The following is a 23985-nucleotide window of genomic DNA, read 5'->3' on the forward strand; positions in this document are numbered from 1 at the left end:
TTAATATTTTATCAATCAGTTTAATTTCTTACAATGTTAAAGGTCTCTAAATGTCCGTGACCATCAGAGATATTAAAAAATCGTTAAAGTTGGAGCATTAGTTAAAAAGAAATGTGAATGATTACAGGTGTTTCCAAAAATATGAAGTATATTACCTTAAAACAAAAACTGTAGTTTCATAGGTTGGGAAGAAACACATTGATAGAATTATGGGACCAATTCTGTTCCATTTCTTTGCATAAATGGGCATTCTTGAAATCTGGCCCTGAAGGATAGAGCAGAGGACATCACAGAGGAGAACCATTCCCTCTGCCCTCTAAGCTCATTTACTTTCCCGCAGAGCACCTCATTGAAGATTAACTGAAGAGTGGAGCTTTGCTGAAGAGTTATACTAACATGATGTCCTCTCAACCAAGTCTTAAAAGAAGTTGAATACGGAATAATCAATGCTTTTAATTAAAATCTGGCTTATTTTTAGAAAAAATTACAGAAGTATTCATGTCCTTTTAACAAGGTGGAGCAAGAAGTAAAGGGAAAGTTCCTGCTGCACCATCTTGCCAACACTGAAGTTATATTTACCAGCTGGACTTCATTCACGGTGATTGGTTGGGTGCGATAGCGAAATCCTTTCTGCCTGCGCCCATTTCCTCCTTCGAGCGGGGACACCTTCTTTGGCAATGGCTGGCACAAGCTGTCGAACAGGGCCATCTTCTGGCTCAGACTCAGTTTCGAATTCTCGTCGCCCCTCTCCTCCGCCTCCTGCTCAGCTGCACCTTTCCCAGCTCCGCTCACGCCTGGCTCCTTCGGTGACTGTGCCCTGGGGAGACTAAAGGTTTGCATCAGTCACAAAAAATGATCCACTTATAGGCCAGAAAGGCAGAGAGTAGAACAGGATAAGGCCATTCAGCCCCTCACATGTGCTCCACGTGTCCGTGCCTGCTTTGTATCTTCTCTCTCTTGACCCCCCCCACCTCCATCATATTTGGCAGGTTTTAAATCAACCAATTTTAGTCTTCTTGCAGAATGTGATGAACCTCTTGAACAGAAAAGATATCAATAACTTCAAAAGAGCACTGAGAAGATTTATTGGGATGTTGCCCAGACTTCAGAAACTGAGTAACAGGGAAAGACTAAACAGGTTAAGACTTATTCCTGGAGCGTAGAAGAATAAGGGGAGATTTAATTATGAGGGGTATAGACAGAGTGAATGTAGGTCAGCTTTTTCCACTGAGGTGAGATACAAATCAGAAGACATGGGTTAAGGGTGAAAGGAGAATTGTTTAGAGGGAACTTCTTCAAACAGAGAGTATGGAATGAGGTGCCAGCTGAAGTGGTGAATGTGGGCTTAAAATTCTTAAAATTTAAGAAGAATTTGGACAGGTATGTGGATGGGAGGGCTATGGACTGGGTGAAATTCAGTGAGACAAGGGAGAAAAATAGTTTGGCACAGAATAGAAAGGTCAGAGGACCTGTTTCTGTGCTGCAATGTTCTATGGTTCTAATTCTCTGCCCTGGAAGATGGCTGGCTCAGTGGAGGTACCTAAAGAGGACATAAATGAACATATCAGTGATTGGGGAATTTAGAGCAATGGGGAACGGGCTATGAAGAAGTGATGAGACCAGCAGCAGATCTGTCATGATGATGTTGAATGAAAAGGCAGGCTTGATGAGCTTTGTCATTGTAAACAAATTTTGCTTGCCAGGTTTTTATCCCACTAAACTAGTCAGTGATTTTATGGAGATCAGTGAGGGTTGTGGGTGACCTGCACGGCCTGCTGAAGACTGGCTCATGGGAACCAGGATTCAACACAGTGCTGAGGGCCAAAAGGGCCTCAGAGGCTGAAGGCTTCCTGACCACGTTGGAGATTTGGATCTGGAGCTCGGTTTGCCTGGATGGATCAACTGCAGAGGCTGCGGGAGGGCTGGAGGAGAATCCACGGACATTCACTGCCTCTGGAGGGATGCTTTTTGGCTTCTCTTTCTGTCGTACTGTGAGGGGTGCAGGTTAAAACCAATGGCAACTCTTTGCCAACCTTACGGCAATTATGTGTGATATTCCTTTAATATAAAGGAATCTTAAACCTCCATTTTCCACAAGGTGTCACTGTATTGCTGTTATTGTTAGGAAGTCAATCAAATCCCCATGACCTCAATGGAATGAGAGGTTTCTTGAACTGCATTTAATAAGTCAGAATGGGCTGCCCAGCCCTTAAACACAAATCTTTCCTTGCTAGGTAATAAATGGGTTGAATCATCCACAAATGAAACACAAACACATTTGCCATTCATTAAACATTGAACATGGGTAACATTACAGCACATTACAGACCCTTCGCCCCTCGATGTTGTGCCGACCTAAATATTCCGACCAAAAAAACTAAACCCTTCCTACCTCATACCCCTCTGTTTCTTTCATCCATGTGAAAGTATGTAAATTAACTTGAAAACCAGGTGTTCAGCAGTGTCATAAATGAGATAAAGATTAGATTCTTCATTTCTCCACAGATGTTTTTTTTAAATTCTGGATGCCGCTTACAAGCCGTCACATCCTCACTGGTTTATGTCGTCGTATTCTTCTCAGTGATCCATTAATTTAGTTGGATATTTGATGTCCACTAAATAGTGGTGAGTGAAGTGAAGTGATTTCATCATGAGTCTGCCTCATCTCTGAATGGGTCTTTGCAGGACGAAGGGCATGGTATCCTGCTCTGTCCAGAAATTACTTTGTATTTAGTACAGTTAAAAAAATGTCCTTTTCCAACAAAATGTAATGTGGCAACAACCAATCCTGGATCACTTTGGCTTCCTCTGCAAATTTACCCAGTCAACTGCAGCTCTGAGATGTAATTGACCTATTATTGAGGCACTCCTGGAACAACAAAGTACCACAAGCAACTCTGCTAGGTTGGGACACCTCTGCTCCCAGGTAGGTCCCTCAATTAACTTCTATACTTGAGCCAGAGCCATCACAGTAGCGATATCTCTCCTCATCCAGAATACATACATGATATCACATACTACCCTGAGATTCCTTTTTCCTGTGGGCATGACAGAACTACCACTAATTGGTAGTGCAAAAAATAAAACTTTTTACAGCGTGAACATGTAAACAAATAAAGACTGTAAACTGATAACAAATGTAAATAAACTGACTGGGCAATACAGAGAGAACAAAAAGGAAATCAATAAAGTGCACAAGTAAGAGTCCTTAAATGAGTCCCTAATTGAGTTTGTCAAGGAGTCTGATGGTGGAGGGGTAGCAGCTGTTCCTGAACCTGGTAGTACAAGTCTTTTGGCACCTAGACCTCTTTCCTGATGGCAGCAGAAAACAGAGAAAGTGCTGGGTGGTGAGGGTCTTTGATGATTGGTGCTGTTCTCCAACGGCAGTGTTCCCTGTAGATGTACTCAATAGTGGGGAGGGTTTTGTCCTTGATGTCCTGGGTTGTGTCCACTACCTTTTGGAGAGCTTTAAGCTCAGGGGTATTGGTGTTTCCATACCAAACCATGATGCAGCCTGTCAGCACACATTCCCAGGATTTCTGGTGTCATACCAAACCTCCACCAACCTCCTGAGGAGGAAGATTTCTTCACGATGCCATTGGTTTGTTGGGTCCAGAAAAGATACTTTGAGATAGTGACTCCATAGATCTTAAATTTACTCACCCTCTCTGCCTCTGATCCCCCAAAGATCACTGGATTATATACCTCTGGCTTTCCTTTCCTGAAGTCAACAATCAGCTCCTTATTTTTGGAAGATATTGAGTGCTAGTTTGTTGTTGCACCACTTTGTCAATCAATACTATCCTCCAAACACCTACAATATTCCATCTGTTGAGCACCCAACCACCCCATTCCCACCAATTTCAGAGACCTTAGCCCTCTGATCACTCTTCCCCACTTCTAATTTGCCAAGATTCTGAACCTCCAATTAGACCCAACCCTTCAATGACCTCTCCTGAGCCCTCAATCACCTGCAGTCCCAAGTCTTCATTCACCAGTCAGATTCTCTGAACACCATCACCAAACTCTGAGGACCCACTGAGATCCTCCCATCACCCAAAACTCTGACCATCGTCCCATCTCTTCCACGAATGAGACTCCAACCTCTGATCGCATCTGATGCTCACTTACAATTCAAGATTCTGATTTTCCAAAAGCCATTTCAAAACTACAATGATCCATTATGACATTTCATTCACCTCAGGCTCCATCCTTCCCATCTTCCCTCCCAACCATCTGATCTTTCCCCACTTACTGTAATCTCCAACAGCCTGCTGGGGTAGAGGTCACGTGCAGAAAGAATGGGAAACTGTTCAAACCATGTCAACTCTACTCCAGAACCAGAGATTGCTCCAACGTATTCTGAGGTTAAGTTCACTGAAACCTATGGAATTATGGGCCTTAAACTACACATCAAAGCAAATTTTCCCTGGAAGACAACCCAGCAACAATAATGGTCCACAGTGTCACCTAATGAAAAAGAGAAGTTACTGGAAATACTCAAGCAACATCTGGGATGAGCAAAACAGATTTAAGTTTCAAATCAGTGAGCATCAGTGTTGTCTTGTTGAACATTTCCAGCACTTTTTGCTTTTATTTCAGATTTCCAGCATCTGCAGTTTTTTTGCTTGTCAATTACTGTGGAGTCACAGGTAGTACGAATTGGAAACAACTTCTCCTCCTCCTCACTAAACACAGGTGCAGTCCAAGGATGTGTGCTTAGCCCATGGCTCTACTCGTTATACACTCATGACTGTGTGGCCAGACACAATTCCAATGCTATCTACAAGTTTGCCGATGACACCACAGATGTCTGGTGAATCACAAGGAGGAAGCGAACAGGAGGGAGATAGATCAGCTCATTGAATGGTGTAACAACAACAACCGTCCACTCAACAGCAGCATAACCAAGGAGATGATTGCGGAATTTAGGACGAAGTCTGGGTAACCTGATCCAGTCCTCATCGAGGGGTCAGTAGTGGAGAGGGTCAAGAACTTCAAATTCCTGGGTGTCAACATCTCCAAGGATCTGATCTGGAGCCCCCATGTTGATCCAATCATAAAGAGGGCTCGCCATCGAATATACATCGAGGAGGAGATTTGGTACGACTCTTGTAAATTTCTACAGGTGTACGTGGACTTTTACCCCATCCATAAATCTTCGTCCGCGAAGCCAAGCCAAAGAAAAAAGACTGTGGAGAGCATTCTGGCTGGTTGCATCGGTGCCTGGTATGGAGACACCAACTCTCAAGACAAGAATAAACTGCAGAAGGTTGTTAACTTGGCTTGTGACATCACAGGCACCAGACTTCACTCCATTGAGGACATCTAGATGAAGCGGAGTCTTAAGAAAGCAGCTTCTATCTTCAAAGACCCCCACCACCCAGGCCATGCCCTCTTCACTCTGCTACCATCGGGAAAAAGGTACAGGAGCCTGGAGATGAGCACTCAGTGGCACAAGGACAGCTTCTTCCCCGCTGCCATCAGATTCCTGAATAATCAATGAACCACAGACACTGCCTCACTTTTCGTGCCCTATTTAAATTTTTTTATAGTGTCGTGCGATGGTTATAATATGAACGTTTGCCCTCTGACGCTGCTGCAAACACCAAATTTCATGACTTGTTCGTGACAATAAATCTTGATTTTGATTCTGATTGTGACATAATTCAAATTAGTGTTAAATTGTTGTTTAGTATAAATAGGGTAAATTAAATCGTTGACAGAACAGTGGCAATACATATGCATAAAAGCCCACAACCAGCTGTCGAAAAGACAGACAATAAATAAATTTGCTTTCTTGGTTGAAGATGATTCCGAGAATGAAAGGGTTATGTTACGGAATCAGTTAATACAATTATGGAGTAAAATACATAGTTTAGTATTATTTTAAGTACACCACAAACAGATATCTCATTTGAAATGCAAGAGCTATGCCAAAGTAGAGACTCCACATCTACAGTTGAGTTTGAAGAATGCCTATGAAGACTTCACAGTAGGTGTTAATTGGTCTGCTGTTGAGGAATGGAAATGGACTATTGTCTTTAAAGGAACAGATGTCCAGATTCACAAATTGATTAATGTTTTGCTGGTGCCTGTGATCCAAGTCTAGTTGAAGTCTGATGTTCTAAGAAGGGTCATGTGGTTTTGCAAACAGAAAGAGAGAGAGAGTCAGTTTACTGCAGTAGGTTCATGGTGCAAAATTGGGAGACTTGGTAAAGACTCCATTTGAAGATAAGTTTTTGAGTTCTGCGTTCAGCCTATTCTCAACCCTTGTCGTCAATTACAAGAGGATGTGGCTGGTTAATGTGTTTCTCCTGAAATAGGGGGAAAAGAACTCCTTGTGGTAACTTGGTTATCGTTTGGAAAGCCCACAAGGGGGGGCAAGTTTCTTTGAGAAGACACTGAAATGGCTGACTGAAGGAAATCAATTTGTGTGTGTCCAACGAGCATCTCTCTGAAACCAACAAAGACCTTCCTTTGCAGTAACAATTGAAGTTAAAGCACCAGAGCCTGGCGAAGATCATAAAATGTTACATTCTGTGCAATGTGTGGAAATTTGCCCGATCCCAGTGAACTTAGAGAAATGAAAAGTGAATGATTTGACAGTGAAACAAAGAACTTTCCTGAACACATTACATTATGTGCATTTAGAATTAGAAGGGGGTTAAGTTTATGGAAATAAATATTGATCTTATTATTATGTATGAAGAAAATTAAAAACATTTTTGTTTAAGTAACCATTGCCTTGGTGAATTTCTTTTGCTGCTCATAGCAGTTGTTATACGAGGAGCATTTGACAACTCTTGGCCTGTAATTGAAATTTTGGAGAATGAGGGGGGATTTCATTGAAACATTTTGAATGTTGAAAGGCATGGACAGAGTAGATGTAGAACATTGTTTCCAATGGTGGGAGAGTCTAGGACAAGAGGGCATAACTTCAGGATTGAGGGTGTCCACCAAGAACAGAGAGGAGGATGAATTTCTTCATTCAGAGTATGGTAAATCTGTGGAATTTGTTGACACAGGTCATTGTGGAGGCTGGGTCATTGGGTGTATTTAAGGCAGAGGTTGATAGTTTCTTGATTAGCCAGGGCATCAAAAGGTTTTGGGGAGAAGTCAGGGCAGTGGGGCCGTGCGGGAAAACGGATCAGCTCATGATTAAATGGTGGAGCAGACTCATGAGCTCAATAGCCCATTTCTGCTCCTATGTCACGGTCTGGCAACTTGTCTTCAAATACTGTAGGTAACGGAGGTTATCGACCATTCTGTGAGTTTAATGGATTGCTTCCAAAACATAGTTGCATGCTCCATACCTGTTTGCCACCACCATCTCTTCTGTAGTTATTGGCTGTGTCCGACACCGATCATGCGAGCGCCGCAGTCTGCGTTCCACGGCTGTATTCCTGCTATGAGGTCGTAATGGGGTGGAAGATTCTGCAGGGGTGGCTTTCTCTAGTTCCTGATAGAAGTGCAAACAGCATGGGAAAAAGGGAAAGAAGAAAATCATTCTGAATAACTGGGCCAGTTCTAATGGTAATTTCCCAGAGATTCATAGCCCATGGTTACCTAGAAAATTGAACAGCGCATCACAGGAAGCCGTCCTTCTGCCACGTGTCTATATTCAACATGATCTCCAAATCAAACCATAACTCTGTTTCTTGGTTATAGATATTCATCCACCCCTTCGTGTTCGCTGCTTCCACTAGCTTACCCAGCAGCCTATTCCAGATCTGTGCAAAATATTTGCCCTGCCCATCTCCCTTCTTCCCCATCACCTTAAAACACACGGCCTCCATTGTGTGACAATTTTTCCCTCAGGAAAAAAATTCTAATTGTCCACCTGATCAATGCCCCTCATGATTTTATAAACTTCTATCAGGTCGCTCCTCAGTCTCCTATGTTCCAAATATGTGAATGATATAGTTTTGTTTCCTATCGGGGTGTCTGCCCAATGGTCAAAACCCATCTACTTAGTTTCGTAATGTTGGGTCTACTTAGTTTCGTAATGTTGGGTCTACTTAGTTTCGTAATGTTGGGTCTACTTAGTTTCGTAATGTTGGGTCTACTTAGTTTCGTAATGTTGGGTCTACTTAGTTTTGTAATGTTGGGTCTACTTAGTTTCGTAATGTTGGGTCTACTTAGTTTCGTAATGTTGGGTCTATTAGAAACATGGGTTCATAGAGGGATGGAACCCTTCACCTCACTAAATCTGCAGCATCAGCCCAGTTTTCATTTACAGAATGGGTGGCACAGTTAGTGTAGTGGTTAGTGCAATGCTATTACAGCACCCGTGACCCAGGTTCGAATCCAGCTCTGTCTGTAAGGAGTTTGTACATTCTCCCCGTGTCTCCATGGGTTTTCTCCAGGTGCCCCAGTTTCCTCCCACATTTCAAAATGTATGGGAGTTGGAAGTTAATTTGGTGTAATTAGGTGGCATGGGCTACTGGGCCTGTTACCATGTTTTTAAAATGTTTAAAAAAATTAAATTTAAAAATTATACCATTCTGACACTCATCACAATTTATTCTCCCATTATTTCCACCAACTACTCATAGATTTTACCACTTACCTACATACCAGGGGCAATTTACAGAGGCCAAATAACCTAGAAACCCATGGGATGGCAGGAATCTGGAGCTCCTTGAAGAAACCCATGCAGTCACAGGGTGGTCATGCAAACTCCATTCAGACTGCAGCTGAGGTCAGGATTGAACTTTGGTCCTTGGCGCTGTGAGACACGCGCTACACTGTGGCTCTGCCATGCTTGTCGTTTCTTGCCAAACCTTTTGTTACATCTGAATGCAGAATCTGGAACCCTATAAGGTGAACTGAAGTGAAATGAATTGCCATAACCTAACAATAAAGGTCACCACTGAAATATACAAACCAGATTTGATTAAACATACTTTATTAACTATCTTAAGAGTCCAAACAACCGATATCTGTTGTGCTGTGGATTAAATCTCCACAAGGCTACATGGAACTCATAGAACATTACAGCCCTTCAGCCCATAATGATGTGTTGACCTTTGTAAACTTACTCAATCATATTAATTTCAATCTTTTATGTCAAAGATTAAGACAGCAACAAGTTACCAAATTGTCTCACCTTCCATCTACATAAGATGAGGGATGGGATGCTTTTGAACTTTGAATTAGTACATGATATGTTTTCACCATTGTCCATATGCCAGTTCTGGATGAAGAGCCTGCCTCCATGCCTTGATGAGGAGTGTCATTATCTGACACTGTAGGGTGGTCCATTTTCCCTCAATATAGGAGAGATTGTACAATGGACCTCTGGAAACGATGTAATGAAGATGCTGACACATTCCTCCTCTTACCCTTTTCCTTTCTTCATTTCTTTTATTTTCAGAAATTAAGGCACTTTCCCCAACTATTCCAAATCTTATTCAGTCCAATAAAATCGGATATTAAACAGTCCAGTCAGGGAGAGGTGATTTCCCACATCTTCGTCCTACGCCAACTTGCCACGCCCATACCTGTTCCTTCCCTTACCCAATGCCACCAGAAGCTTCTGTCACAAACTAGATATTCCTTACTAATGTCCTTAAAATAAATATTTTGGTACCCTACTGATCCATGGCCATATTTCAATCACCCCTCACTCTATTGGACACAAAGTAAGTTTCAAGGGATTTGAATACAACACTTACTCGAAACAGTGACATCTTTGCAGCCACACTCAGCTTTGACCTTGCATCCATCTTCTCATCCTCTGTAAAGGGAACCATGAGGTGTGCATGTTAGCGACGGGACATAAACTTGGATCCTACTTACCACATTCACCTTTTCTCGGCTATGGCTGCCCTAGCACTCTGCTCAAACCTTATGGGCCCTGCCCCTGTGAAGCAGTCAAATTTTGGTTTGTTCTGTGCTTCTCTCCTACCGACTACATAAAAAACAATTCATGCCTCGTGAGGTGACAAGAAAACAAGGCTTTTACTTTAACGCGCTGTGGTCCCGCAAGGTTCCCATTTAGAGTGGCTGGCATAGATTGTGCCTTCATGTAATTCACATAGCATCAATGGGCTATCTGGGCCCAAACTGTAAATAGGGAAGAGAAAATATAGAAAACAGGGAAGAGAAATAGGGCCGCATGGATATTGTAGCGATTAGCGCATTGCTCTTACAGCACCAGTCATTGGGGCTGGGGTTCAAATCCAATGCTGTCTGAAAGGAGTTTGCAAGTTCTCCCCATGTCTGCATGGGTTTCCTTCGGTTTTCCTAATTCCTTCAACCCTTCAAAAAACCTATGGGGATTGTCAGCCAATTGGGTGGCATGGGCTGTCCTGGAAATATTCAGTGTTTATCTTCCTTGTCCATATAAGCTGTGAACCTGACCATTCCACCACCCACCCCACTCTTCCACTGCAGGGCAAGAAGGATCCGGGTGGGTTGTGGGTCATGAAAAGTCATGGTGGAGAGGGGCTCAGGATTGGAAGGGAGAGATACATCAGTTATGAGGGAGGGGCAAAGACAATCAGTCGCTAGGGCAACCATGATACGGGTGTTCTGAGCAGGATAGATGGAGAACTTCTATGAAGCTGAAGTGGTTCCAAGCATTGAAATCTCTGCCGCCAAACCTGGTTAGGTGGCCTGTTCTGAGCTGACTGAAATAGGCCCAACACTTGTTGTAAAAGTTCAGTTCTCAACATGCTTGTAGGCTATTCACAAGCAGTTGCAATTTTCAAATGAGGCACCCCAACATGTGTTGTGTGTCTTTGCCCACTGTCCATCTCCAGGTAACTTTGCCTACTGGCTCCCCTGCACATGGGAACCTGTGGTAAGGACCAAGTTGCTTTCATTGATCTGTTTTCCAATTAAGTTCCATTGAATGCTGCCTATAAATGTTATAGAATGCACATTAGCACAGCTAGCAGACCTGATGCCTCAGTGCCAGAGACCTGGGCTCAATCATGACCTCTGGCACTGTGAGCAGGTTCCATTTTCACCCTGTGACTGTATAGATTTCCACTGAGAATTCTCTCCTCTTAAGCTTGATGAGATTCAGACTGTGGCTTCGGTGCTGATAGGGACCTACTGTAGTCATTGCTGTGACTGAGGGATGGAAGTTCCTCATGCAATAGTAACATCAGGAGATGTACAAGAGGCGGTGTCTTAAGAAAGTAGCCTCTATGCTCAAAGTCCATACCCTCTTTACACTGTGCCGTCGGGAGAAAGGTACAGGAGCCCAAAGAACATCCCAAAATTGCACAGGTTGGTAGGTTCATTGGTTATTGCAAATTGCCCTTGGTGGGTAGACAGGTGGTGGAATCTGGGAAGAACAGAGGGGAATATCTTGGTTAATGCAAATGCATTAGAACAGGCATGATGGGCTGAATGATCTGTTTCCACACACAATGACCCTGACTCTATAAACCTGCTTCAGTCCGACATCCCTTACATTCCTTGTTTAAAAATATCACTCATCCCACCTTTACATATATTAATTTTTCTAATACCTACTGCTATTTCTCACATTTTCATGCTTTATTAGAATTAGGAGGCCATTCAGACCATGTTTCTATGCTAACCCTCAAAGCATCCCATTTCCCCACTTATTTCCTTGTAACCTATTCTCTCTCACCTCCCATCAACTCCATCCATGAATCCCTTGCCATCCACTGACAACCCCATCCGCATGTACATTGGAAAGAAACCCGAGCACCCAGGGAAGGTAGAAACCCACGCGTAGCATTGGAAATCAGAAACAAACCCAGACTGCATTAGCTGTGAGACAACTACTACTAACTGCATCACTGTGCCACCCCATACTGTTTATGGGGTTTGGACATGGCACAGCCAATGAGCAGACATGTTCCTGGTACTATCTTTCGGCACGCCTGTAACACATCAAGCTCTTTGGAAATGGCCATCGAGCATCACCAACTTGGCAAATTGACATCACTGGCCCCCCCTGCTTCTTTTACTGCACCAGATCATCCTCCAAGCAGGAGGCAAAGGGACATCGTGCTGAGGAAAAGCATCCGAATCCGGATCTAAATCAGAATTTGTCATTGGAAGTATAATCACAAAATTGGTTGTTTTACAGCAGTACAAACATGTCTATAAACCACATCGCAAAATAAATAAAACTAGTGCAAGAAAAAGACGGTCATTTCTAGGGTTCATTTTTCATTCTGAAATGAAATGAGGGCAGAGGGGAAGAAGCTGTTCTTTGGGCTCCTGTACCGTTCTCCCGACGGCACAGTGTAAAGAGGGTATGGACTTTGAGCATAGAGGCTACTTTCTTGTACATCTCCTGATGTTACTATTGCATGAGGAACTTCCATCCCTCAGTCACAGCAATGACTACAGTAGGTCCCTATCAGCACCGAAGCCACAGTCTGAATCTCATCAAGCTTAAGAGGAGAGAAATCAATTTGATCCAACATGTGAAAATATTTTCTGCTTTCACAAAATAAGATTGTGCTGTGCAGCACAAGGTCTTGCATTACTACAGCATTGCAATAAGGATGTTTGCAGGATTTAAACGTGTCAGCTTCTGGAGAGGAACAGACATGCATCCCTAACATTACACAGTGAATGTGCAAGAGCCCTCAAAACCACAGGTTTGTTGCATGTGATTTTGTCTCGGTGTGTCTCAGCTGGCTGGACGCTCTTCACATCTGGTTACTCATACCTGTGTGGAAGAAGCCACTTGAACTACTATAAGAACACATAGCAGGTCAAGCAGCGTCCTTTATGTAGCAGAGATACATCACTGACGTTTTGGGCTTGAGCCCTTCATCACACTTGGAGTACTGTGTTCATTTCCGGATGCCTCACGGACAGAAGGATGTGGAAACCATAGAAAGGGGGCAGAGAATATTTACAAGGATGTTGCCTGGTTTAGGGAATATACCTCATGAAAACAGGTTGTGTGAACTCAGCCTTTTCTCCTTGGAGCAACGGAGGATGAGAGGTTTCCTGATAGAGATGTTTAAGATGTTAGAGGCATTGATCGTGAGGCTTTTTCCCAGGGCTAAAATGGTTGCCACAATAGGACACAGATTTAAGGTGCTCTTGTGGTGACCTTTTTAGCCCTGGAGAGTAGGTATAGAAGAAATGTCAGAGGTAAGCTTTTTTTAAAAAAAAAACGCAGAGTGTGGGTGGGTGTGTGGAATGGGCTGCGGCAACGGTAGTGGTGGCTGATACGTTAGGGTCCTTTAACAGACTTTTGGATAGGTACATGGAGCTTAGAAAAATAGAGGGCTATGGGAAAGCCTCATCATTTCTAGGGTAGAGACATATTCAGCACAACTTTGTGGGCCAAAGGCTAAGGTTTTCTACGTTAAAAACATAGACCAGAGGACAAAGCACGGAGCTGCTCATTTGCTCAGTGCAGTCCCACGTGTCTGTCTTTTCTAATTATAAAGGACAACACTTTATATTTCTTTATATGGAATTTTGGGGACTGGCCAATGGAGATGACTTTAATGTGTTTACTGCAGCAGGGAAGAATCTTCTCTGCATCAATACTTAAAATACACTGTGTTTGCCTCTTGTGACACGTCAGTTTAACGCGTGGATTAATCAGTCAGGTTTGCATGGACGAACTGAGGACACATCTATTTCCTCTCCATTGCCTCCTTATGCTAATCTCCATAGGTGACATTTATCTTGGTTCTGATAAAATGGTTTTTGAACCTCTAAACCTTGCTCCCTCCAACACTTTCCCCTACTCTCTCTCCCTCCTCAATCCTTCCCTAGATGCTGTCTGGGCCTCTGAACAGCTTCAACACTGTATATGTATATTTATCAACAGGCATCAGTAATACCTCAAGTTAAGTTTATTGTCACCTGATGGCACAACTACAACCTGACGAAACAGCGTTCTCCAGTCCTCAGTGCACAGTTGCAGACACACAACCAGATAAACAATACATATACAGGACAGGTATTCATATCGTCAAATAAATAAATATTGTTTCATGAATATGAGAGTCTCAGATGGTCAGTGTGAGCAGTTCCTTTGGTCGTTCAGCATTCTCATTGCCTGTGGAAAGAAACTGTTCCTCAGCCTGATGGTGCCAGCTCTGATCCTCCTGTATCTCTTTCCTGATAGGATCAGCTGAAAGATACTGGGTGTGGGGTACCCTCTTCAGACAATGATCTCGGTAGATCACATCGATTGGGGGGGGGGGGGGGGGCGGTAGCTCCAGTGATCTTCTTTGCCACTCTTATGGTCCAGTGGATTGACTTGATCTATTTCTCTGTACCACACTGTGATGCAGCCGGCCAGGATGCTCTTGATAGAGCTCCTGTAGAAGGTTGACATGATGGTGGCCGGTAGCCTTACCCACTTCAGTCTTCACAAGGAATTTGCACTTTCCTGACGAACGAGAAGATGTTGTATATCTACGATGAGTCACTAATTAAGCAAACACCAAGAAATTTGGTGGTCTCCACTTTCCCCACGGCAAAGTTGCTGATGGGTAGTGGAGGGTGGTCAATCCTGGTCTTTCTGAAGTCCTGAAGGATCATCTCCTTCATCTTTTCCACATTGAGACTCAAGTCGATTTGATGGTGCATTAATAATTTGTTCACCTTCCTACTCCTTGCACTTAATAACAGTATAAGAGATGTGGTATCCACTTCTTGTCACTGCAGTCAGATTAATTTGCTGCAGTTGCCTAACCGAGAGGTTTCCTCATTCCTTCTCTTATCTTTCCATTCCTCCTCAGGTTAAGTTACATCCAGTCTGATATCAGATCCGAGAATTTATATTCTATTCTTTATTCCCAAGTTTTTTTTATTTGTTTATAACCATTACAGTACAGAAACAGGCCATATCGGCCCTTTTAGTCTGCACCGATTTACGTGAAACTCTAACAAGTTCCACCTATCTACTCCCTGCCCATAACCCTCCAACCCCCTCACATCCATGTACTCATTTAACCTCTTCTTAAGTAACAGAACTGATCCTGCCACAACTACCTCTCCTGAAATGTCATTCCACTCAGCCACCATGAAGAAGCATCCTGTTATATTACTTCTAAAGTTTTAACCCCTAACCCTTAACTTATGACCCCTTCTTCAAATCTCCCCTACCCTCAGGGGAAAGAGCCTATTCACATCTACTCTTATCTATTCCCTTAATAATTTTAAATATTTCTATCAAATCCCCTTTCAACCTTCTACGCTCCAATGAATAAAGTCCCAGTCTACTCAATCTTTCTCTGTATTCAAGATACTGCAATCCAGGCAGCATTTTAGTAACCCTTCTTTGCACCCTCTCTACCTTATTTATATAACTTCCTATAATTTGGAGACCAGAACTGCCCACAATATTCCAAACTTGGTCTCTCCAATGCCTTAAACAGTCTCAACATCACCTCCCAGCTCCTATATTCTATGCTATGATTTATAAAGGCCAGCATACCAAAAGCCTTCTTCATCACCCTATCTACATGGGAATCCAACTTCAAGGAACACTGAACCGTTATTCCAAGATCCCTCTGTTCCTCAGCATTCCCCAATGCCCTCCCCTTCACTGCATACATCCTAGTTTGGTTATTCTTCCCAAAATGAAGCACCTCACATTAAACTCCATCTCCACCTTTCAGCCCACTCTTCCAAGCAGTCCAAATCCTTCTGCAGTCCACGATGTACTTACTCCCATCCCTTGCAGCCCTGAACTGAATGTTCACATGGGCTACTTCAGGCTGTAGTTATAGTCAAGTCAAATACATTAGTGGACTCACACATGGGTCTATTCAGCCGATGGACATAATGAAGCAAATGGATTTTATATATATATTTTTTAAATCATTTGTTTCATGCTCAATGTTCCACACTGATTATTTGAAATATATCAAAGTAAAACATTATATAAAATCCAGAATAACTGAGGTTCCACTGCCAATCCTTGCTTTTTACCAATTCCAACTCTTTTTCCTTGCTCTCTCTCTATTTTCTCAGTCACTTTGTTGTGGGTTGAACTACTGGTTTCCACTCTCTGCATGCACTATTTTTTTTGTAATTTGGCAACCGTGTTTTACCTTATCAAAAGCTATTTGTAAATGATTTATTTGCCTGGAGCTGAAAGAGTGGAACATAATTCTGGAGAACATTTTGAACCTTTTGAGACATGCTGTGATTGGCAAATAGATTTTGCTTGCACAAGCTGCTTTCTTCGCTATTGCTTTGGGGAAAATAATGGTCATTCCTGGAAAATGTTTCCCCCTTGAAGGCAATTCACAAATAAGAATGCCAACAATGAATCATTTCTTATATCATCTTCACATCACAAAAGGGTTCCAACGAAATAATATCCCAAAGAACATACTTTTTTTGTCTTGGAACTAGGACAAAAATAAATATTTTGGAATTAAAGGACAGCGACTCAGCTGGGTATCGTGTCGAGAGGTTTGTAAATGATAGAGTGGGTGTAAAAAGCATTTTGTCCTGCATCTTCTGTCCAACTCCTCCAAGACAGCTTCCCAATGCACACAAGAAAGTGGGCCCCTTCAAGCCTGCCCTCCAATTCAACACAATCATGTGTGATCTATCCTAGGCTTCACTTCCTCTTCTCTGCCTGTTCCCCTGAGCCCTCAATACCCTGATCTGCATTTTTCTTGGAGCTGTCTGAGGGCAAAGACCATGTCAGTAGTTCCTCTGTTTGCGCGAAAGCCGCACTGTGATTCTGGGAGAATATTCTCGGCGACACTAGGTATTATTCTATTTAGTAGAATCCTAGCGAAGATTTTGCCTGCAATGGAGAGCAACGTGATTCCCCTGTAGTTTGAGCAGTCTGATTTCTTGCCTTTGTTTTTGTACAGGGTGATGATGGTGGCATCACGAAGATCCTGAGGCAGTTTACAAAACATGGCGTGAAGCAAGGCTGTGTTCTGGCACCAACCCTCTTTTCAATCTTCTTCAGCATGATGCTGAACCAAGCCATGAAAGACCCCAACAATGAAGCCGCTGTTTACATCCGGTACCGCACGGATGGCAGTCTCTTCAATCTGAGGCGCCTGCAAGCTCACACCAAGACACAAGAGAAACTTGTCCGTGAACTACTCTTTGCAGACGATGCCGCTTTAGTTGCCCATTCAGAGCCAGCTCTTCAGCGCTTGACGTCCTGCTTTGCGGAAACTGCCAAAATGTTTGGCCTGGAAGTCAGCCTGAAGAAAACTGAGGTCCTCCATCAGCCAGCTCCCCACCATGATTACCAGCCCCCCCACATCTCCATCGGGCACACAAAACTCAAAACGGTCAACCAGTTTACCTATCTCGGCTGCACCATTTCATCAGATGCAAGGATCGACAATGAGATAGACAACAGACTCGCCAAAGCAAATAGCGCCTTTGGAAGACTACACAAAAGAGTCTGGAAAAACAACCAACTGAAAAACCTCACAAAGATAAGCATATACAGAGCCGTTGTCATACCCACACTCCTGTTCGGCTCCGAATCATGGGTCCTCTACCGGCACCACCTACGGCTCCTAGAACGCTTCCACCAGCGTTGTCTCCGCTCCATCCTCAACATCCATTGGAGCGCTTACATCCCTAACGTCGAAGTACTCGAGATGGCAGAGGTCGACAGCATCGAGTCCACGCTGCTGAAGATCCAGCTGCGCTGGATGGGTCACGTCTCCAGAATGGAGGACCATCGCCTTCCCAAGATCGTGTTATATGGCGAGCTCTCCACTGGCCACCATGACAGAGGTGCACCAAAGAAAAGGTACAAGGACTGCCTAAAGAAATCTCTTGGTGCCTGCCACATTGACCACCGCCAGTGGGCTGATATCGCCTCAAACCGTGCATCTTGGCGCCTCACAGTTTGGCGGGCAGCAACCTCCTTTGAAGAAGACCGCAGAGCCTACCTCACTGACAAAAGGCAAAGGAGGAAAAACCCAACACCCAACCCCAACCAACCAATTTTCCCCTGCAACCGCTGCAATCGTGTCTGCCTGTCCCGCATCGGACTTGTCAGCCACAAACGAGCCTGCAGCTGACGTGGACCTTTTACCCTCTCCATAAATCTTCGTCCGCGAAGCCAAGCCAAAGAATACCCTGATACTTAAAGAAAATTACTTCCTCTTTAAATATCCCCATGATCCAGATTGCAAACCTCCAGGTAGATTGTTCCAGAGATTCACTTGCCTCTGTGAGAAGAGATTTCTAGGCACATCAGTATCAAGCACAGCACACCATGGTAAGAGGTGTGATAAATCTATGGAATTTATTGCCATAGGTGGTTATGGAGGCTGGGTCATTGGGTGTATTTAAGACAGAGATTGATAGGTTCTTGATTAGGCAGAGCAACGAAGGTAGCTGAGTGGTGAAATGAATCAGCTCATGATTAAATGGTGGGGCAGACTTGATGGGCTGAATAGTTTATTTCTGCTCCTATGTTCTCATGGTAAGATGTCAGTAAAATTATTTGGACTGAGCTCAAAATAAATTATAGGAATTTTTGAGGTGACAGAAACAAAGGTTTACAAGCTCGATGAGAAGTTAGGGAAATGAAATGCTCTATCCCTCTCTCCACAGATGTTACCCAACTAGTTCCAACATTTTCAACTTTTATTTTGCTTTGTTTTTTTTTAAAATGTCTTCTGTCAACATTTTTAATCACGTTTTAGAATTTCAAATTAAACTATGTTCATTTAAATAAACTAAACTTTATTCATGTTAAAAAAAAAAGAAAGTACATATACAGTGCAAGGTCTTTTCACATTCATAGGGTCGTATTTGTACATGCGTAAAGGAGAACCAGTGGAGCAGGTAACTCCACACTGCTGTCCTGTAGAGTGCAGAAACTACATGTGGGAGTGAGAGCGGCCCTTTAAATCCACCCAGCTGTAGAGCAAACAGCATTATGAAAACCTGGTTGGCTTGCAAGTGGCCAATGACAGGGGCGCTCATGGGAAATCATCACCTGGCAGCAGTGCAAAAACTAACGTTAAACTACCAATCACATCATTCAATTGGCAACTGGGCAGAGGAGAGATGCCGCCCACACAAACATGACTCACTCCAGGAAGTACCTGGGCAAATATTTGGAGAGAAGTTTTCAAAAAAACACAGCAAATGGTTGATACCATGCTTCACTCCAGTCAACAGTGACAAAACGCTGAAGCTGGAAAGGTGAAACAGTCGAATTTCTTGACAGCTGCTTCACAACAGGAAGAAGGGAATGACTCAACCCTCTCACAGTTCAGATCAACTCAAGACTTCAGAGCGGAATTGCCTTAGTCCCTCCTGGTATTTTTACTCTCATTTTACATACACCTGTGACCTGTTATTTGGTAGCATGTTGCAAATTTCATGTCACAGTGCTCAGCACATAGGCCTGGAGTTCTACTGTGTGTCCAGTGTCGTTCTGTGGTAGTCTACTGTTGGCTCCAAAGAATCTGATGCTTATTTAGGATAACTCTGAATTCAACGGCTGTGAAGGCAGACAAAGGCTGCAACAAATCCATCAGCTCCAATCGTGGTTTTCATGCCATTGGAATTAGTTGGTTGATTTGTGAAGTATCGTGTGCTTCTGGGAGCGCAGCATCAAGTACACGTTAAACAAATACACCCACAGGCGTCTTCGCTCTGGGGGGCCATTTCCTCAAGCCTTTCGGCAATCGGAGGACGGATACTGGAGCAGGCAATGTGATCTAGATATCATTTGAAGAATTGGAGGGGGTGTTTAGTGTAGAACCTCTTCAGTTGCCACATTCTTTCCTGCCTAATTCCACTTGCCCACAGTACATCCATATCTTTTTTACCAATGTTAATGATTGTTTTCGTCGACGTCATTGTCATGGCCATCTCTCGAGGTTGAGGATGATGGACCATTCCATGGATCTATCTAAGGGATCTCAAGTGGGTTACGAGTCCAATCTTGGCTTTGACAGATCTTCCGCATTCTGTTCCTTATACTGCTGCCGAACAATTTTCCTGCTTCTGCTCGACTGAATCGAGAATTCACCGTTTTCGCATTGGTTCTTGGCTAGGTGCTTTCACCATCACATTGCCTGCTCCCGTCATCGTCCTCCGATTCCCGAAAGGCTTGAGGAAATGGCCCCCAGAGCAAAGACCCTTGTGCGTGCATTTGTTTAACGTGTACTTGATGCTGCACTCCAAGAAGCACACGATACTTCACAAATCAACCAACTAATTCCAATGGCATGAAAATCACGATTGGCGCTGATGGATTTGTGCAGCCTTTGTCCGCCTTCACAGCCGTTGAATTCAGAGCAAATTTGTCTGCCTATTCCACCGTTGAGGTCTTGGTTGGATTGTTCTTTATCAGGGACCTCACCCTTGACCTTACCGCTCGTTCATTCTTTAAGAGACTCTCTTGGTCCCTGTTGCCTGTACCTGCCAGATATTTTCTCTTTCCCTGATCGGACCCTGAATAACTTTGTCAGCCAAGGATCCTTAATCTTGTTAACTTTAGCCCCATTTACACTTGCCATCCCACTAAATCAGCCGATCGGTGTCCTAGGATAGGAATGGCATTTTTGTTGTTCACACTTGACCACGCTTACCTGGGACAGTGAATGCTTTCACACTTGCAAAGAGCCATCCCTGTAGTGAGGACCTTCTACTGGTGATGTCGTGATGCATCGAGTGATGGTGGACTTGCCCTAAATCCTGATCAATGTATTATGATCTTATATTTGAACAAAATTAATCATGCCTAATTATAACATAATTAAGATTTATGTACAGCTCAGTATAAGCCCTTTAGCCTACATTGTTGTTGTGCCAACCTATATAAACTTTTATAAGGGACCGTGGGAAAGTGCAAGAAATAAGTAGCAATAGCGGACAATTTTAAACAGCGTGCACAACTTATAAAGACCGTGGGGAAAAAACAATGGCAGACCTGCTCTCCCAGAATTCTGTGTGGCAGAGAAACCCCTCCATGGTCCGCCATCATATTTTCCCCACGGTTTTTATAAATCGTGCATGATAGCGCTACCAAGTTTTCCACGCTGTTTATAAATTGTCTGCTATTGCTATTTATTTCCTTTCTCCCGCTACGACTTTTTCCCACAGCAAAGTTTATACCTTCATTTTAATCTTTTCTTCTTTCATGTTCCTGTACTCATGCAAAAACTTGGGTCATTTCTGTCCTAGAATGCAATTGCCTATTCTACACTTGCCTGATTGCCACGCTGGTGTCCGCAGATGTCGAAGATTGAATGAGGGGTCGAGGCCGTCAATCCCCAGTCATCAATCTCACGCCGGCATTGAGATGATTTTTCATTCCACACTAGACCTTTTTTAGGCCAAATGGCCACTAATTCCTGGGACCACTTGCAAGTGTGAAAGGGGCTATTGGTTCACTAGAACATGTTGGCACTGAACTCTTGGCCACATTTAGCCCTCAGGCAATATCTGTGCCATGCTGTCATGTATATTATCGTTGCTTGTGTGGGCGTACAATGCCAAAATTGATTGTCATCATTCCTTGATCAGAACAAACACCACATTAAAAATATTTCATTTCTCAGCTGTTGTTACACTCAGAATGATGTGATAAAATGCAAAATTATTCTTGTTATTTAGTGTTGGCACAGATGTTAAAGTCGTCTTAAAAAACGATCATACTTTGGTACTTGGATTGAATAAAAGCTAAAAAATTCTGGAAATACTCAGCAGGTCAGGTTGCATCTATGTGAAAAGAAACAGAACGAACAGTTTGGTCAAAGATCGTTCATCAGAACAAATGGTATTGTGCGTCTCCTGATAGCTCCTCCTTTTTAATGCTCTCCATACTCTCAACATAACCCTTCCTGAAACCACCATCCTCCTTGGTGGAATACAAATGAGAAGCACTCATTTATGATCTTTCCTACTTTGCCTTGCTCCATACATAGACTGACCCTTTGACCAACTGACCCTTTGACCCATAAAGACATCATACTGTGTGCCTGTTACTAAATTCACACAGCGGCCCTTCCCCTCCAACTCCACCATTGCTGAGCAGGTGGACGTCGATTCAGAGTGGGTGTCCAGTAAAGGGAGCCTCGAGGAAGTGAGAGAAATCTGAGCTTCCAATGGGGATATGGGATAATGAGTGGGAAGGATGATCAAAGAAACATCAGGGGTTTGTGGGATGGAGCGATAGTCAGAAATCCTGAACGAGGCCTACATTCAGGAGGTTCTATGTGCCAGATACTGTGATTAGCAACTTGAACAGTTCACCTCTTTTAAACAGTTCTCAGCTATTAAGTGAATGCCTAATTCTGTCTGTACCTTGTTGAGATCCTCTCCCGTTCAACTACATCATGCACATGGTGGAAGCAGAATAGACCCAACGTACACATACACAGAGTTAGAAATAGGACCAGAAAGAGGCCATTCAGCCCTGCTCCATTATTCATTAGAATCATGGCTGATCCTCTATCGCACTCTATACTCGTGCTCTCTCTCTCTCTCTCGATAGATTTCTAGACTCAAAGCACCTCTTTGAATATAATCAGTGGCGTGACCTGTGTTAGAGAATTCCACAGGTTTATTACACTTGGAGTGAAGCAAATTCTCCTCAACTTAATCCTATATTATTTACCCTATTCCCTGAGACTCCTCATTCTGGATGGCATGACAGGAAAAATATTATCCCTGCATCCAGTCTGTCAATCCCTGACAAGACTTTGTCCGTCTCAACGCTCCTTGACTCCAGTCTTGTCAACCTAATCTCTCCTCATACAATACCCTACCCACTGCAAGAGTCAGCCTGTACTCCCTCATGGCCATGTACATCTGTCCTCCGGAGAGGAAACCAAAACGGCACACAATGGCTTAGATACAACTTCTTCCAAACCTGTGTCATGTACTATAGTCTTTGTTAAAGTTGAGATGTGTCCAGTTCCACTTCATATCAGGGTTGAAGAGAGGAGTTTCAACATTTTCTCTGCTGTGGTTAATGCAAAAAAGTGGAAAGAAAAACTGCTGCAAGATCCACAATTGGTCAGGTACTAGGATTGGAAAGGTATAGAGGGATACGGGCCTGATTCAAGCAAGGGGTATACACGTATACATAGATAAGTATCACAGCCAGTGTGGATGAGCTGGCCCAGATGGGCCTTTCTCTGTGGTGTACACAGCGATGGTGGTGGAGGGTGAAATATCAGAGGCCAATTACAAGACACTTGGGCACAAAGATGAAAGAGAAATAGAGGGCTACGAGGTAAGAAGGTTTTTTTTAGTAGAAATATATAGATCAGCACAACATCAAGGGCCAAACGGCTATAATGTTCAATGTTCTATGATCTATGGTCTAACAGCTACCAGGTTGCAACACACTTAGAGCGGGTGAGGTGGTTGAGGAACTAACCCTGTCCCTGTTGGGCATCAAGAGAGGAATAGTTCATCAACATACGAGTATTTGACATTGGTGAAAAGTAAATTATATGGAGAAGAGGTGCGCAAAATCATCGAGGACCCCTTCCACCCTGGACACATCATCTTTCAGCTGGTCCCATCGCGGAAGAGATCAAGGAGAATCAGAACCAACACCACCAGGTTGAGGAACAGGATCTTCCAACGGGCAGTGAGAATGCTGAACAACCAAAGGAACTGCTCGCACTAACTATTCAAGATTCATATTTAGGAAACAATATGTATTGTTTTTCTGCATGTGTGTTATGTGTGGTTGTATGTCTGTGTGTTCTTCACCAAGGAATGGAGAACGCTGTTTTGTCAGGTTGTACTCGCACAATCAGGTGACAATAAACTTGACTAATAAAAACGAGAGAAATGATTGGCGGCTTCCCACCAGATGTATAGTTAGAAAAATATCCTGAAGGATATCATGTGGCAGTTATAGCTGTAGCCCATTATACATTCGTCTGCAATAATTAACCTAGATTCTTTTCTCATAAGAAGTCAACATCAATAATCTTTTGAATAGATTAACAGTAGCTGTCTGTACTGATGTGTTACTCACCCTCAGTGTGGTCTTTGTTTACATTCAACACACAAGTTCTGCAAGATAGA

The 23985-nt window shown here is 43.3% G+C and overlaps 1 protein-coding gene across 16 annotated transcripts in view; it reads right to left on the bottom strand.

Moving 5' to 3' along the window:
* The window catches only part of LOC138746697 (supervillin-like), a 209926-nt gene that overhangs the window by 92179 nt on the left and 93762 nt on the right, over positions 1 to 23985 (bottom strand). For 15 of the 16 annotated variants that reach the window (XR_011347043.1, XR_011347042.1, XM_069905006.1 and 12 more), the window contains 4 exons: positions 23936 to 23973; positions 9681 to 9742; positions 7317 to 7462; positions 580 to 826 (listed from right to left, as the gene is read on the bottom strand). Coding sequence is in view for 14 of the 16 variants with exons in the window: in XM_069904998.1 (XP_069761099.1) it covers positions 580 to 826; positions 7317 to 7462; positions 9681 to 9742; positions 23936 to 23973 (493 nt within the window). In the remaining 2 variants the exon portion in view is untranslated. Of the gene's footprint in view, positions 1 to 579; positions 827 to 7316; positions 7463 to 8572; positions 8799 to 9680; positions 9743 to 23935; positions 23974 to 23985 lie in introns of those variants that run through there. The other variant, XM_069905008.1, reaches the window with a different exon arrangement.

This window comes from Narcine bancroftii, chromosome 12 (assembly GCF_036971445.1).
Source record: "Narcine bancroftii isolate sNarBan1 chromosome 12, sNarBan1.hap1, whole genome shotgun sequence".
Taxonomy (NCBI): Eukaryota; Metazoa; Chordata; class Chondrichthyes; order Torpediniformes; family Narcinidae; genus Narcine; species Narcine bancroftii.